General features: G+C 35.9%; 1 protein-coding gene and 1 long non-coding RNA gene across 12 annotated transcripts in view; one reads left to right on the top strand and one right to left on the bottom strand.

Moving 5' to 3' along the window:
• SCMH1 (Scm polycomb group protein homolog 1) overlaps window positions 1-17,786 on the top strand; it is a 144,988-nt gene that overhangs the window by 35,072 nt on the left and 92,130 nt on the right. For 9 of the 11 annotated variants that reach the window (XM_032493956.1, XM_032493966.1, XM_032493955.1 and 6 more), the window contains 3 exons: window positions 3,299-3,428; window positions 13,170-13,238; window positions 13,692-13,715. In XM_032493956.1, coding sequence (XP_032349847.1) covers window positions 3,416-3,428; window positions 13,170-13,238; window positions 13,692-13,715 — 106 coding nt within the window. In that variant the 5' untranslated portion in view covers window positions 3,299-3,415. The remainder of the gene's footprint in view (window positions 1-3,298; window positions 3,429-13,169; window positions 13,239-13,691; window positions 13,716-17,786) is intronic. The other 2 variants (XM_032493959.1, XM_032493961.1) reach the window with 1 other exon arrangement.
• Window positions 4,047-16,440, bottom strand: LOC116667955. The gene is made up of 3 exons (XR_004324956.1): window positions 16,356-16,440; window positions 5,787-5,791; window positions 4,047-4,056 (listed from the first exon to the last, which is right to left on the bottom strand). It is a non-coding gene; the product is annotated as an uncharacterized LOC116667955 (long non-coding RNA).

Here is a 17,786-nt window from a genome sequence, read left to right as displayed (position 1 = left end):
GGAAAGGGTGAACATTATACATTGTTGAAGTCTACTGAGACTGCCTGTAAGACAAAGGGAGTTATGGCTTCTCTGCATTTTCATTAGCCACTCATTTCTAGCTGCTTTGCTTGTTAAAGGAAATACTCATGTTCTCTGGGGTCCTCTCTGTGTGCACGTGCAGAGATATATAATTGCTACAGGGGAAGTGGGGGTAGGGATGATTGCCAAGAAGAGATCTATTCCATCTTTTTTGTTCACATCTGCTACATGCACAAGACAGGATTTATTGCTCTCTTTGAGAAAGGGATTGCCTGGCTTGCCTCCCCTTCCCCCTCTTCTGGCATATTATCCCAGAGGAATATTACCATCTCATTACACTTATCTCCAAATGGAGTAAAAGTAAATGAAGGGGAGCTGCAGGCAGAGAATCAGCTGAGAGGCACTAGGAATACTTGCTAATAAGATAGAGTGGCTAATCAATGGCACAGCCCAGACCGGTCCCTTTTCTGTCTCCTGCATCCCCTGTAGCTTGTCCTCCACAACCCCAGAGGGCCAGGTGTTCTGGTTCCAGCTTTTCTGTTTTGATCTCTGCATATCATAGGATTATGGTTTATTAAAACCACAATTGCTCTGTACCACTCAAAGAGTTCTGTCTTGTCTTAATGGGTTTTTAGAAGTACATTTGATTCTTCTTTTTTCTATTTTCCAGTTTCTGTTTCTGAGGGAAACATCCCTTCTTCCCTGTTCCCTTCTCCCCTTCCTGCCTGTCCCCTCTGTCTCATTGGTATGTGCCTGTAAGCCTGCATTACTTCTTTTGATTCTCCAAGCTCTATGAATACTTCAAACATGATACCTATGAACATCCTCCATTTAATCTAGGTTTACGTTGTTAAGTTCTTAACTGTGCTTCAATTATTCAGTGTCCAGATCAAGCTAATAAGCATCAGTGCTTCAGTTTTTATTGTAGCAAAATGGGTAGACTGTCCAAGCTGGGCTATTTTATGTTAGAAGCATTTGTAAGATTTATTTTTTGTTAATTTTTTGCTTTTGTTTTGTTTTGTTTTTGAGGAGAAAGGCAGTGTAGTTAAGAACATGATTTAGATTCAAATCCTGGCCTTTCTGCTGGCTGTAACCTTTTAGAAAGTTATTCAACCTCTCTGAATATCATTTCCTCATTAGTAAAAAGGGTTAATGATACCATGCTAAGTGGTATCATACTGGTGAGGATTCAGTAAGGTGATATTATTGAAATACTTAGCACAACATCTGGCATACAGTAAACACTTAAAAATAATTGGTATATAATGTTAATAATCATTATGCTATTACTGTTGTTAACAATACAAGTGATAATTTACAACTAAATTTTTCTTAATATAATATGTGAAGACGTTTTTTGGTTTTTCCTTGCTTCAGGGATGGCCTATTGTGATTGTTTCGTCACATTTTGAAAGGATGCTTCCATATAGCCTTGTAGATTTTTCTACTGCATATTATCTTTCCTTCAAGGATTTCCAGAAATACCAGAGTCTTTATATCCTCTAGATCTGTACTACCCAGTACAGTAGTCGCTGGCCACCTGTGTCTATTTACATTTAAGGAAATTTAAATACAATTAAAAATGGAACTCTTCAGTCACACTAGCCATATTTCAAGTGTTGAATAGCCCCATGTGGCTAGTGGCTCCTTATTGGATGACATAGATATAGAACATTTCCATCATCACAGAAATTTCTATTAGACAGCATTGCTTTAGATGTTACTAGTATATGCTCTTGCACTTTTTTTTTTAGAAATCAGAGAGGGTGTATATTCTAGGATGTTCAGAGATCGCTCTCCTAATATTTCAGGGTGCAGACATCCACTTTAAAGATTCAGATTACCCTTCTTACTCCAGTTCATTAGTGTCATTAACTGTCTTTTTGAATAAATACACTTTCACTTCTCCCAAGAAGATTGCATTCCCACCATAATTTTTTAAGATCCCAGTCTACAGTAAGAGGAAGCCAAAGGAAGAAAGGACAAAGTTGAAGTAATTCTAGCAGATAATTCAGTTGTGAATATTAGAATCTTTAGGGGCTAACTAGTAACAGAAGGTTCTAATGTCCTGTGTCCTTTTTGTAAGTACATACCTAGTATTATTCAGGATCTGAGTTTTCCCTTTTACAAAGGTAGTAAACAGCAAGTTTTTCTTTAATACCGATTATCTGTATTATGCACTTTTAAAGCCGTTTTTTCATTTGTTCTTCAAACAACCTGGTGAAGCAGGGAGCATTAGGATTATCATCCCTATTTTACTGATTTAAAAAAACTGAGGCTCACTGTAGTTAACGACTTGCCTAAAGTCATTAAGGGAAAATAGAGTTGAGATTCAAAACAGGATAAAATTTTAACTTCCAATTTGGTTTTTCTGTTTGTTTGTCTTTATTTTGTCCTGTTCTCTTTGATTACCAATCAGACTATAGTAAAAGGAAGAGTGGAGATTCTTTAGGACAATTTGGAAACTGAATAGTGTTACATGAGGTACTCTCAAAGAATTGCTATAGCCTCATTTGTCCTATGACTGTGTGTATTTGTGTGTTATGACTGCCATAACAAAATACCACAAGCAGGGTGGTTTAAACAACAGAAACTTACTTTCTCATAGTTCCTGAGGCTGGAAGTCCAAGATCAAGATGCTAGCAAGGTTGGTTTCTGGTGAAACCTCCCTCCTCAGCTTATAGACAGCACTTTCTTGCTGGCCTTTTTCTCTGTATGTGTTTGGGCTGGTGGGGTTTGGGGGTGGCAGAGATTGAGAGAATGAGACAGACAGACAGATCAATCTCTGGTATCTCTTCCTTTTCATAAGGACACCAGTCCTGTCAGATTAGGGCCCCGCCCTTATAACCTCATATAACCTTAATTACCTTCTTAAAAGTCCTGTCTCCAAGTACAGTCACATTGGGGGATTAGGACCTCAACATGAGAATTTGGGGGGAACACAAATCAATTCATAATACCATGTTAATGTATTTTTAGTATCTTTTGATTTACTGGCTTAACCTGGTTAGTTGGAAATTTGGTATTTGCATGGGACCAAATGTGACAAATATTTGGTTTTTTTTTTATTCCTATGAATATTGAGACTTAGTTAAATTATACCTGTGGTACGTGGTATAAGGTGCTGTCCAACCCTGAGGTACTCTAATAAGCAAGAAATAACTATATCTGAATGTCCTACTTTTCTTAAAATGTAGTCCAGTTTGTTAATACTAGTAAAGTCTCAGTACTTTACAGGGTAATAAGTGTCCCCCTTCCTCTCATCCCCACTTTACAGATGGAGAGATTAACACACAGAAAAACTGACTTATCAGAAGTCAGAGCAAGGTATTGGTGGATCCAGGGGTAAATCTCGAACCTCTTAACTCCCTGACCAGTTTTTAGTCCATTGACTATGCAGCCTAGTGGTAAGTATCTTTTTACCCTACCCTGGGGGTAAGAGGGATTAAGAGACTTGACAGGAACTGAATTTAAGGGATTCCTCATTACTAATTATGTCACTTGTTATCTCTTTCTTTAAACCATCATGACTTTTTTTGTCATTAATGTCAATTTTTCAAGGTTGTGAGAGGAGTTTGGAAGTTTTGCTTTCTAAATATCTAAAAAAAAATTGTAACAGTTCAGCTATACTAGAGATTATTATTAAGGAAGGAAAGAGAAAAACTTATTATTTAATGAATTTGTTCTCTCTGTTAGGCACCATGCTAGACACTTTGTATTATACACTTCTTAAATGTCATTAAAACTTTTAGTCATTCCTGAAAGGTATGTATGCATTCTTGCCATTTTTATAGTGACATTTTTAATATTATTAGTTGAATTTAATAGAAAAAATACCTTATAAATTTCGGAGTTTAAATTCTAAATAAAATTTTAGTTTTGTGGAAACTAAGAACCTTATCAGAAATCTTTAAAGATAAAATCTCTTTATGTTGAAGTGTAGTTTTCTAGTTTATTATATCTTATCCCTTGCTTGTGATTTACTGAGGTGGGATGATTTGGCTTGTCTGAGAGTAAGTCAGGCTTGCTCTTCAGCTTGACACTAAAATCATGTTATTTTTCTCTAAAGCCTTTTCATCTACCTTGACATCTGAAACAGTTAGAATTCTTTTAATTACTAAGCATGTTGAACAGCCAAGCCACATAAAAAGCAAGAGTGTAATGGGCCTGCAGAACCAAGATCCCATGGGCCATTAGTATATTTTCTCCTCCATCCCTCACCTCTGCTTCTTCTCCATTGTCTTCTCCTTGCTTGTAGATCCGCTTTCTCCAATATAGTAAAAAATACAGCCACTGACACTGACCACATTTCACTTCTCTTATCATACCCTTACATGCCTTCTGTTCCAGCCACACTGAACTGCAGTTGTCCAATATGGCACTGTCCAGTAGAAATACAATGTAAGTCACAGGTAATTTAAATCTTCCTAGTAGCCACATTGAAAAAGGTTAAAAAAAAAAAAGAGGAGGAGAATTTAATTTTAATAATATATTTTATTTAATCTAGTATATCTAAAATACTATTTTGACAATTAACCAATGTAAAAATGTATAATGAGCCATTCTACATTCCTTCTTTCATACTCAGTCTTCAGAATCTGGTGTTTTACAGTTACAGTACATCAATTCAGATGCTGAGTTTTATCAGAAATACTTGATTTAGTATTTAGATTTCAAAAAATTTACAGTTGAGTAAGTTGATTCTCATACCCAGTTTTGTTCTATACACTCTTAAAAAGATTTCCCAGTAACTGCACCGAATGTCAGTTTTTTAATTTAAATTAATAAAAATTAAAACAAAATTAAAATTCACCTTCTTAGTGACATGAGCCACATTTCAAGTGCTCCGTATCTGCATATGGCCAGTGGCTGCCACATTGGACAGAACAGGTATAACATAGTATTTCATGGCATCATTTCTCTATTTATATTATTCTGTCTCTATAATGTGCTTTTCTTATTACTCTATCCCCAACCACCAAGATTCAACTCAAACGTCATCATTTCTGTAAAGTCCTAATTTCTTCCCCACTCCTTCTCTGGGTGGAACTGGCCCCCCACCTCTACCTTCTGAGCCCCCATATGTACTTTTAATGCAGCACCTATAATGCTTTATCACATTCACCTGTGTATCTTTCTCCCTCTTCTAGACTGAAGAGAGAGCGCCTTGTTATTTTTTGAATCCCCCATTTATCTAGCACAGGGCTGGAACCTATGTGTAGTCAATGAATTTTTGTGTAGAGAGTGAATGAGTGTAATTTCAATTTGCAAATAGCAAAGGCTTTAGAGGGTTATTTAAAAAATAGTAACTTGGAAGTTGAATTTAAATATAATACTGAACAAGATTTAATAGGAAGCAAGTCACTTTTCTTAAAACCTATGGCATTGCATTCATTCATTCATTTCATTGACATAGACACATGAGGTATAAAAGACATAACCACACTAATAAATAGTTCATAGTCAGGATTTACACCTGTGCTCAGACACACACACAAGATATGGATACAGTGCTACTATCTCAGCCACTATTGTGTGAAATATTATTGTGTGCCACTCAGTGAAATAGAATTCCAAGGTTGAATAGGATCTTAGAAGTTTATCTGGTTAACTCCCTTTCCAATCTGTGAATTCTCTCTCAGCTTGAAAAAATTTCAGCATCTTTGGTAATAAGTGGTCATTCAGCCTTTCTGCTTGTACACTTTGGGAAATGAATAACCCATCCTCCCCAGGATGGTTCTCATTACCAGAAGTTTATTCCTGACATCTCCTTCCCTGCAATGAATGCTTTTTCGAATGCCTCCCGTCAAAATATCACAATTTGTGCAATCCCTGGTGGCCACCCCAATACAATGTATGCTCCATGAGAATAGGGATTTTGAATCTGTTTTGTTCAGTGATATATCTCAGTGTCTAGAGTAGTGCCTGACAAATAGCAGATAATAAATGTTTATTGAATTGATACATTTGTGTTATAAGCACGATTCAGAGCATTATTCAGTTCAATTTTTTAATTTGTGGATTTACTCACTTTGTGGACTGTTATTATATATCTTTAATTACTGTTGCCTGACCACCTCTTCCCCTCCATGGCACTGGTAAACTTTTGGAGCCCCAAAATTCTTCACCTGTAGAAAGATATTGATAATGTCTGAGATGATGAAAATGCTTCACTGGGCCTGGTGTATGGTAATGGTAGGTATTAGTTAAATCTGAAAAGGAATCAATTCAGCAACCTCTAAGCCCCCTGACAACCCTGTAATGCATGTTCTTTTTTTAATTAATGAATTTTAAAAATTGTGATAAAAAATATTTAACAAAATTTACCATTTTAACTATTTGTAAGTGTACAGTTCAGTGGCATTAAGTTGCACACTGTTGTGCAACCATTATCACCGTCCATCTCCAGAACTTTTTTTATCTTACAAAACTGAAACTCTGTGCATTAAATGATGGCAAGTTCATTTTAAATATTAGCCTGTGTGAAGTATGACTGAAATAGTAAATTTGTAGTGGGAAAAATATGTATTCTAAAATCAATATATAAATGACCTCAGTGATCTGCAGTTTTAGATCATCTATTTTTCGTTATTCTTCATTGATATGAATAATCGATATCTAACGATAGTGTTTTTTATATTTAAGTATTAATCTCTATGTCAAAATTGTTTTGATGCAAGCATGTATTTAAATATTGACTTCTTAATATGTATAATTTTTCACTCATTGCATAGCTGTTTCTGAGTTTGGTGAAAAGACAAACTTTTTTTTTGAGTGATTCCTGTGTGTCAAGCCCCAGGAATACTGACTGGCTTAGCAGTGCTTAGCTCTGACACTGTAACAGGCATGGACATAGGAGGTAGAGATCTGCTTGGGGGTATTTACCAGAAAGCTATTACAGAGCAACATTTATCCTGGATTGTGGTGAATAAATAGGTATCTCCTGAAGAGAGAAGTTGGGGGAGGGCTAAAGACATGAAAGAATGTGACATATTAATTATATTTGGATACATTTGATGAAATGATCTTTCTAGACTTCTAAATGGGGACAGTGATAAGTTTTATCTGATCTGTGTTTTAGAAAATTAATGCTAAGGTGTGGATTGGAAAGGGGTGAGATCAGACAACAGGAATTAAGTAACTGTTGTTATTGGTCAAGGTGAGAGATAAATGAAATCTTAAACTGAATATGGGAGCAGAGAAGATGGTCATTTTAATGGTAGAGGTGACAGAATTTGATAACTTACTGGATTTGGAGGGCAAGGGAGAACAAAGAGGATTCCAGATCTCTGATTTGTTACTGTTAACTGAGATAGACACTCTAGAGAAGGACTCTACTGCCTGGGGAAAGGAAATAAAATAAAACTGGTTATTTACAAATCGTAGCTACATATCATAATATACTCTGAAGCATGGCCATTCTTGTAATGCTTGGAAAAATTATAGGTGCCTGACTCCTTTAACATGTGGAATTCTATCAGATGCTGTATTCTGTTCATTTAGGAATTGATACAGTGAAGACTACCTAATTCACTGAGTAATTTATGGTGATACTTAAAAATTAAGCATTTAGATTTTAAGTAGTTGTCTCCTTTTCTCCTTTGGATGCTGCTTTCCAGGTTCTACTAGTTTGTGCCAGGAGTTTCAAATATTTCTTCTCAGAATTTTCTTTTTCATTGTCCTGTAGAACCTTATTTGATGCCTTTGTTCCCAGTTAAGTTTGTTAATCATTTTCTTCATTTTGCTTCACATTGAGTCTGGCTTTCATTTTTAATCTTCACTAGAATATTTTTTAATTGCATTGATTGCTTTTAAATATTGTTTTATTAATGATCTTGCAGCCAGGTTTCTGTTTATCATGGCTTCCTGAATCAGTTTTGTGTATACCGCTTTACTTGAGTGATATACTAAACTTGTATATACAAGAATATTTAATTTTTTTATATTTATATTTTATATTTTTATTTTATATTTAATTTTTAAGAATACATTCTTTCTAATTATAAAAAATGTGAAAATTTCTAAACATAAATTCATTTATGATACCCTCATATCTTTTGTCTCTGTCAGCAATTTTTTTTTTTTTTTATATTCACACTTTATTCTTTTATTTGGGAAATAAATTTTCTTTCATTTCAGGTCCAGTATAATCATATATATCACATAGTTTTCTTTTTTTTTTTTACATTTTTTATTGATTTATAATCATTTTACAATGTTGTGTCAAATTCCAGTGTTCAGCACAATTTTTCAGTCATTCATGGACATATACACACTCATTGTCACATTTTTTTCTCTGTGAGTTATCATAACATTTTGTGTATATTTCCCTGTGCTATACAGTGTAATCTTGTTTATCTATTCTACAATTTTGAAGTCCCAGTCTATCCCTTCCCACCCTCCACCCCCCTGGTAACCACAAGTCTGTATTCTCTGTCTGTGAGTCTATTTCTGTCCTGTATTTACGCTTTGTTTTTGTTTGTTTGTTTGTTTTTGTTTTTGTTTTTTAGATTCCACATATGAGCGATCTCATATGGTATTTTTCTTTCTCTTTCTGGCTTACTTCACTTAGAATGACATTCTCCAGGACAATCCATGTTGCTGCAAATGGCATTATGTTGTCGGTTTTTATGGCTGAGTAGTATTCCATTGTATAAATATACTACATCTTCTTTATCCAGTCACCTGTTGATGGACATTTAGGCTGTTTCCATGTTTTGGCTATTGTAAATAGTGCTGCTGTGAACATTGGGGTGCAGGTATCATCCTGAAGTAGATTTCCTTCTGGATACAAGCCCAGGAGTGGGATTCCTGGGTCATATGGTAAGTCTATTCCTAGTCTTTTGAGGAATCTCCACACTGTTTTCCATAGTGGCTGCACCAAACTGCATTCCCACCAGCAGTGTAGGAGGGTTCCCCTTTCTCCACAGCCTCTCCAGCATTTGTCATTTGTGGATTTTTGAATGATGGCCATTCTGACTGGTGTGAGGTGATACCTCATTGTAGTTTTGATTTGCATTTCTCTGATAATTAGTGATATTGAACATTTTTTCATGTGCTTTTTGATCATTTGTATGTCTTCCTTGGAGAATTGCTTGTTTAGGTCTTCTGTCCATTTTTGGATTGGGTTGTTTATTTTTTTCTTATTGAGTCGTATCAGCTGCTTATATATTCTGAAGATCAAGCCTTTGTCGGTTTCACTTGCAAAAATTTTCTCCCATTCCGTAGGTTTTCTTCTTGTTTTATTTCTGGTTTCCTTTGCTGTGCAGAAGCTTGTAAGTTTCATTATGTCCCATTTGTTTATTCTTGCTTTTATTTCTTCTAGGAGAAAATTTTTGAAATGTATGTCAGATAATGTTTTGCCTATGTTTTCCTCTAGGAGGTTTATTGTATCTTGTCTTATGTTTAAGTCTTTAATCCATTTTGAGTTGATTTTTGTATATGGTGTAAGGGAGTGTTCTAGCTTCATTGTTTTACATGCTGCTGTCCAGTTTTCCCAACACCATTTGCTGAAGAGACTGTCTTTATTCCATTGTATATTCTTGCCTCCTTTGTCGAAGATGAGTTGACCAAAAGTTTGTGGGTTCATTTCTGGGCTCTCTATTCTGTTCCATTGGTCTATATGTCTGTTTTGGTACCAATACCATGCTGTCTTGATGACTGTAGCTCTATAGTATTGTCTGAAGTCTGGGAGAGTTACTCCTCCAGCCTCTTTCTTTCTCTTCAGTAATGCTTTGGCAATTCTAGGTCTTTGATGGTTCCATATAAATTTTATTATGATTTGTTCTAGTTCTGTGAAATATGTCCTGGGTAATTGGATAGGGATTGCATTAAATCTGTAGATTGCCTTGGGCAGTGTGACCATTTTAACAATATTGATTCTTCCAATCCAAGAGCATGGAATATCTTTCCATTTTTTAAAGTCTTCTTTAATTTCCTTCATCAGTGGTTTATAGTTTTCTGTGTATAATTCTTTCACCTCCTTGGTTAGATTTATTCCCAGATATTTTATTACTTTGGGTGCTATTTTAAAGGGGATTGTTTCTTTACTTTCTTCTTCTGTTGATTTATCGTTAGTATAAAGAAATGCAACTGATTTTTGAACGTTAATTTTGTAACCTGCTACCTTGCTGAATTCTTCAATCAGCTCTAGTAGCTTTTGTGTGGACCTTTTAGGGTTTTCTATATATAGTAACATGTCATCAGCATATAATGACACTTTTACTTCTTCTTTTCCAATTTGGATCCCTTTTATTTCTTTCTCTTGCCTGACTGCTGTGGCTAGGACTTCCAGGACTATGTTGAATAGGAGTGGTGATAGTGGGCATCCTTGTCTTGTCCCAGATTTTAGTGGGAAGCTTTTGAAGTTTTTCACCGTTGAGTACTATGCTGGCTGTAGGTTTGTCATATATAGCTTTTATTATGTTGAGATATGTCAGCAATTTTTAAGCCTGATCAAGTTTATAATCTTTCATGATTTAGAGAAGAACAAACATAGCAAGTCCTAGAAAGACTGGGGACATCAAACCAGGAGAAAGGGAAAATGCTTGGAATGGGACACTGGCCAGTGTGACTGGAGTGTAGTGGAAAGGGAAAAGTCATAACAGACAAGATCAGAGAAATGGCAGAAGCCAGATGGTGTATAGCTTTGTAAGGCACCCTTAACTCAGTGGGATGTTGGAGGTCCTTAAACAGATAAATGACATTATCTGTCTTGTGTTTTAAAATGGTCACTCTGACTGACTCCTTTGTGGAAAAGAGATTGGAGTAGAGCAAGCGTAGAAGCAGGAATACAAGTTAGCAGGCGGTTGTCATGGTCCAGGTAAGAGGTAATAGGGACTTGAACTTGCGTGTGAGTGGTGAGATTAAGAGCAGTGGACCGAGTTGGGATATGATCCAGCAGAACCTTCTGAGGGATTGAATGTGAGGGTAGAGGAAATAGAGACATCAAGGATAATTTCAAGGATTTTTGGCTTGAGCAGCAAGGTGATGGAGATGCCATCTACTGGTTTGGGGAAGACAAAAAGAACAGCTTGGCAAGAGATGGCATTCTATTTTAGCCGTCATAAGTTTGAAATGTCTGATTGATAACCGTGTAGAAATGGCCTGTAGGCCGTTGTACATGTAAGTGTGGAATTTCAAGAAAAGGTCAGTTCTGGGAGTATGAATTTGGAAGTAATCTCAGTGGAGTGGTGAGCAGAAAAACCATGTCTGAATAGATAATGTGAGGCAGTGAGGAGGCAGTGACTATAGACAACTCTTAAATTAAGTCTTCCCATGGAGGAAAGCAGAGGAATTGAAAGAGGCAGGAGGCATATATGTGGGATTAAGAGAGGGTTGGAGAGGGCATGTTTGTTTAGGTTTTTTGTGTATTTGTTTTGCTAGGAGATAATGGAGCAGTAGGAATACTGATGCAAATGATCTGTTAGAAAGGAAGTACTTGCAGTGTCCTTAACAGAATGAAAGGAAATGGGATCTGGAGCAAAAATGTAGGGTAGACTTTTTGGTTAAAAACAGAGACATTTCATCCACAGCAACAAGAGAAAAGTCAGAAAGAATGATGAGTAAGTAGATACATTCATTCACCAAATGTTAACCAAGCACCTGCTACTATACTATGCATTGGGGATATACCACTAAACAAGATCAAGTCTGAATCTTCCTGAAATGAGTGGCATATAGAATGTTCTGATCTCTTATTTTTGTTTTCTTAGTGAACGCTGAGTTAATGCTGTCCCCTAAGAGTGAAAGCAAGGCCGGGAATGTTTGGAGTATGAGGAGAGAGAAAAATAACAAATTTGGTTTTTTAGAAAGGAGAAAAACAAACATAGCAGGAAAATGTGGTTTGATTTCTGGACAGTGTTAGGTGGCATCCGAGAATTGTGGCCACGAGTTTAGGGTGAGGGCAGTAAGCTTGCACTTGTCCTTTAGCGCATGTGAACTCTTGGGGTAGGCATGATATAGGTGGATAAGTGGCTTTCACCAGAGTTAGGCTTGAGGCTTTACTAGGCAAGTTTGACAAAAAAGAGGTGGGAAGGAGTTAAGAGTATTTGCCAGTGAGTGATTTTAGTGAGGGACCATGGAATCTGAGCTGGGTAAGAAGAGAAGTGAAAACATGATAGGTAATTGATGGTGAGAAAGTGGTAGGGTCAGTAGATGAATCTAAATTTCCAAACAAGGAAAATGTGTTTCCATTATATAAGTAATGTATCCTCTTTATAGAAAATTTTAAAATATATGAAATTAGAAAGGGGAGAAAAACACCACCTGAAGATAACCAATTGTTTATATTTGCTGTATTTATTTCTGTTTCTTTTTCCCTAGTGATAATATTTTAGGGTTGTATTAGTTTGCTAGGGCTGTCATAACAAAGACCACAGACTGGATTATTTAAACAACAGAAATTTATTTTCTTACAGTTCTGGAGGCTAGATGTCCAAGATCAAGGTGTCAGCAGGGTTGTTTGTTTGTTTTTCTCGGCTTATGAATATCTGTCTTCTTCCTGTGTCTTCATGTAGTCTTTTCTCTATCATTGTCTGTATCCAAGTTTCCTCTTATAAGGATACCAGTCATATTGGATTAGGGCCCACCCTAAATTTAGATCTCATTTTAACTTACTTCTTTATAGAACCTACCTCCAAATACAGTCACATTCTGAGGTACTGAGGAATGAAGACTTCAACTTGAATTTTCGTGTTTGGGGTGGGAGGACATGTTTGTGGGCCCATAATAGAGGGTGGTCTTCATTTTCATTTTTTACATAACTGTGACTATTCCATGAATGTAATTTTTGGTCCCATATTTTAACCTTGTAACTTAAACATTTTCCCATTTTATTGTTTAGCCTTTGTAAAAATTTAACAGCTGCAAAATACTTTGTCACTGACAAATGTATTGCAGTATCTTAATCAGTCTTCTGTTTGAACATTTAGGTGACCCCCACCCTGTTTTTTTTTTGTTGTTGTTATTATAAATAATACTAAAGCTTTTTAAATGAAACCTCTTTTTCTGTATTTTGGATTATCTCCTTAGACTAGGATTTCAGAAGTGGATTGCTTTATCACGAACTATTGATACGTACTACTAGGTTGAAGAAGTATTGAATCTTGTATTATTTTTCTACATGACTTTTTTCTCTCTTCCTGCAGTAATAGACTGGAATGATGTTAGAAAACACAAATATGGCCGCCTATCAGAGTCTGCATCCCAATATCAAGGTAAGAAAAAACTTCTATTTAGCATGGAAAATTTTAATTTGACATCTCTTTCCTTTGTTCTTAGAGGGCTGTGTGCACAAAGAACTCACTAGTTAAAGCACAAGCGAATACAGTTTGTAGAGGTATCTGTCAAAAGCAATATGCTTTCTTTTGAGCTTGAAATCAGAAAGGTTAGATTCTGAGTTCAGACAGTCCCAAATTAGCTTCATAGCTTTAGGCACAGTTGTTTAGCTTTCCTGGACTTCCATAGTTTTTAAGAGTTTAGGCTTGGGAATAGGCAGAATTGGGTGGTGTACTTCCACAACTGCTAGTAATAAACTCAATATCTTTTAAAATGAGAGAAGTGAACTACACAAACTCTCAAGCCCTCATTTTACCCCAGAACTTCACCTTTCTGTCATTTTGGTACGTTTGTCATCATGGCTTATGCTGTAACATTTTTTTCTTTAATAGAAGCTACTGACATCCTGGAGCTAGGTAAGATATTTTTCTTGTGTTTCTGTTAAATATGGGGAATTACTAAACCAGGGATTCGATTGTAACTAGGAAAAGAATTCCATGTGTCTGTCTCATGAACTAGTGACTCCTGTGATCTTGTCTGCCTAATGAGCCCATGTGATTCATCTTTGCTGTCACGTCACACTCTCCTTATCAGGAGACCACAGGCTAAGCTAACAAAAACCAAGAGAGGTGGTTAATTACATAGAGTACAAAGGAATGGGAACTGAACCAAACTGGAAATTACTTCTTAATTCACTAAATCCAGAACTAAAACAAACCCCTATTGTCCATAAATCAGAATTTGGTGGGATTTTCCCAAAAGAAATTATTCATGAGATACAGTGAACTGAAATTAAACCCAAATATTTTCTAAATTTTTTAATTAAATGAAAACTGAAATATTAAAATGTCAGATAACAAGAGTCAGAGTAATACTGCATTTGGTTTTTATCCCTGAATAGTGTACTTCAGGACTAGGATTTTAGAAGTGAAACTAATGTTAATATTTCTCAATCACTTTTCAGGATTGCTACACAAATGTCAGTCTTAACTTCGTAGGGTCCTTTAAAATCCTCCATGTTACTTAAATATTAATATCCTGATGCCTCTATCAATTTTTGTTGAAGTATTGTTATATATTTTGTTATTGCAGCTTCATGTGTTCAGCCCTATTATTATCATTGTCTGTTTGCCCCCTCTTTCCTTTTCTTCCAATAACATTATTTTCATTGCCTGCTGACAGAGAAAGTAATATAAAGTAGTAGAACACTAGAGTAGAAGTCAGAACTCCTGGGTTCTTTGAAAGCCAACTTTGCCACTTAGTAACTTTGTGACACTAATCCTTGGTTTTCTGATTTGTAAGTGGGGATAATAATCCCATTCTACCTACTTCACAGGGTTGTTACGAAGATTACATGAGCTAATGGATGTGAAAACATCTTAAAAACTCTCAAATACTTTTCACCTTTGGAGGATTATTATTTTCATTTGTTCAGCCACTGTCTTAGACTTTAAGTCAAATCTTGTGACAGTCTTTGAAGTGAAGCATTCTGTGAATGTGAGCTGAAGAAATGAATGAAATAATGCAGGTAAAGGGCACTTGATAAACAATAAGTGATAGTCACTTTTTATTATTCCTTAAAACTTTCCTCAGGCTTCCTAAGGTACTGGTGTGTGTGTGATAAAAAGCATGGACAGGCCATTTTTCCTCTCTTGGACTGGCCCGCTCCCAATTCTTGGGAGTGTACTATCTTTCACTTTTTTTTTTTTTTTTTTTTTTTTACTTCACTAATAAAAGTCTTTCCAAAAAAAAAGCATTCACATAAGATCCAGGCAGGCCTTGGTTCAAATTCCTTTTCCCCACTTACCAGTTCTATGACTTCAGAAAAATTACTTAATCTTCCTGAGCCTATTTCCTCATCTTTAAAATGGGAATAAAACCTACTTTTGAGGTTATAATGGAAGGAGAAATACTGGATGCAGTGTGGCATGGTGCAGGCAGGCAGAAGGCACTTGGTGATAGCTGCTGCTGTTTTGGGGTATGTTGCTAATATGAATGATAATAACAATTCTAGTTCAGTGACATTTAACGTATGTTCTAACAACCTGTTCTATTGACAGGGAATTGTGAAAAGTGGATACTCAATTTAACATAAAGCACATAAAATGATATTAAAATGTGGAAGTATTTTTTTCCCCTGTGGAAGTAGAGGTAGCACAGCCAGGCATAGCTGCTGATGAGCTAATCTTACGTATTTCATTTTGTCCATCAAGCACAGAGAACAGCCCCAAATACCAAACTGAAATAAAATTCAGTCGATTTTTAGAATCTCAGAGTTTGGAAGAGGCCTTAAAATAATCCAACTTGGCCCAGCATTTCAAATTCCAAAACTTTGTATTGCTTATAAAATGTCTCTCCTTAACTCCCCAAAGTTGTTGGAGACTTATTACCTCCTCAGATAACTCACTTTATATTGAGACAAATATTTACTGGGCCAAGATCTGTTTCTTTTGTCAATTCTGTTAGTCGTACCTATAACTTCTAGGGCCATATGGTGTAGGTCTAGCCATTTTTTCACTCACCAGACTCTAGTTACTTGACAGCAGCTTTAGGGACTACCTTCTCACTGCCACTCTGTTACTTTTCCTAGTTCAAGCAACCATCATCTCATACCTTGATTATTAGAAAAGCTTCCTAACTGCTCTTCCTGCCTCCACCCTTATGCTCCTCCAGTCCACTCTTCACAATGCAGATGAAGTAACTCCTCCCCCAAACCCCTTCATGCTTCCTCTTCTCATTAGTGTGGTATATGAGACCCTTGATACCTGAACAGTGCTTTTATCTACAGCTTCATTTTGGTAAAGTACTGTATCTTTATCTACCCAGTAGCCATGTCAAAAGATTCAGTTTTTAGAACTGCTTTTTCTCACTTATGGGCCTTCATAAATGCTTTTCTTTCTATCTGAAACAACAACAAAAGAATTCCCGCTCTCTTCAGCTGACTCTGCTTATCCTTCTACACTTTAACTTAGAAGCTTAGAGGTTTTACTTCCTCTGGAGATCCTTCTACAAACCCTCCTGTAGCACCCTCCGTCTCCAAGTGTAACATTTATTACAGTTGACTCTTTAGTTTCTGTCCCTCAATAGACTGAAGTTCTGTGAGGGCAAGAACAATATTTTGATCATGGTTTTATCTCCAGCACCCAGCATAATGCTTTGATACATACTATAAATATTTGTTGGATGGATGGATAAAAAAATGGCTCTGAGACCCAAGGATGTAAGAAACATACCCTTATGCACTATTGGTAGGAATTGTATTATATCAAAATATAAGATATACATACTCTTTGACCATTAATCATTCACTTGAATGAATACCTGAAATCAGTCTATAAATTATAAAATATACTTACATTAATTAATAATGTTAATTATAATAATCCTTGACCCTATATCATTGCATTTTCCTGTTCTACATTTCCTGGGTAAACTACTACCTCGTTAACTTCAATTTCATAATTGTGCCAGATTATTTGTGTTATTTAATACCTCTGCTTATCCCTAAACTGCGGGCTTATGAATTTGAGAACTTCATGTCTAGCTTGACATGGTGCTTTTGCGCTTAAAGAGGGTTTAATAAATATTTATTGAATGAATATGGGTATAATCTTATGAGATAGATATTATCTCTGTCTTTCAGATGAGTAAACTGATATTTGGAAGGATTAAGTAATTTATTCGAGGTAGTTAGTTATAGAAACAAGACTTTAACCAGCATCTTCTGACTCTCAGTATCACATTCTTCAACTACACCATTAGTTTCCAGACACAGAGGTTTGTCAGAATTTCCTAGGGAATCTTTGAAAATATAGATTCTCAGATCACAGTCAGAGAGTACTGAATGAGAACCTCTGAATTTGGGGCTCAGAACTGTGTTTAAAGAAATAAGGAAAATTATTTAGAAGATTTTGATAGTAAGTAGCATTTGAGAATCAGTATTACATACCAGGGATGGCAAACTGCAATTTGGGGACCAAATGTAGCCCACTGCCAGTTTTTGTAAACAAATTTTTAGTAGAACACAGCAATGCTCATTTATTTGCATATTGCCTATGGCTGTTTTCATGTACAGTGTACAAGTTGAGTATTTGTGATAGGGACTGAATGGTCCACACAGCATAAAATTTTTACTGCTTGGTCTTTTACAGAGAGTTTACCAACCCCTCATCTATACTTTACTTCCTGTCCTATTTCTTTTGTGGTATTTTAGTGCTTGGAGATGTGGTAGACATGATGTTTGGTTTTATTGCAGGCATTACAGTAGGTAATAAAAATTAACTTACTTTCTGATTTACCTGATGATAAGGGACTAAGCTGTAGATAGCCTAAGCAGTCAAATTTAAGAAAAATACTAAGCTAGGTATGGTTCAAGCTAGTCAACCCTCATAGTGGATGAACTGCTTTTAACAAAGTGATTCCTTTTTATTCAGTTGGTAATATGGTATTCCCTAAACGTGAGGGAGGATGTGAGGTTTCTTGCCTAT

The sequence above is a fragment of the Camelus ferus genome, chromosome 13 (assembly GCF_009834535.1).
Source record: "Camelus ferus isolate YT-003-E chromosome 13, BCGSAC_Cfer_1.0, whole genome shotgun sequence".
In the NCBI taxonomy this organism is placed as follows: domain Eukaryota; kingdom Metazoa; phylum Chordata; class Mammalia; order Artiodactyla; family Camelidae; genus Camelus; species Camelus ferus.
This window is presented reverse-complemented; position numbering and strand designations above follow the sequence as displayed.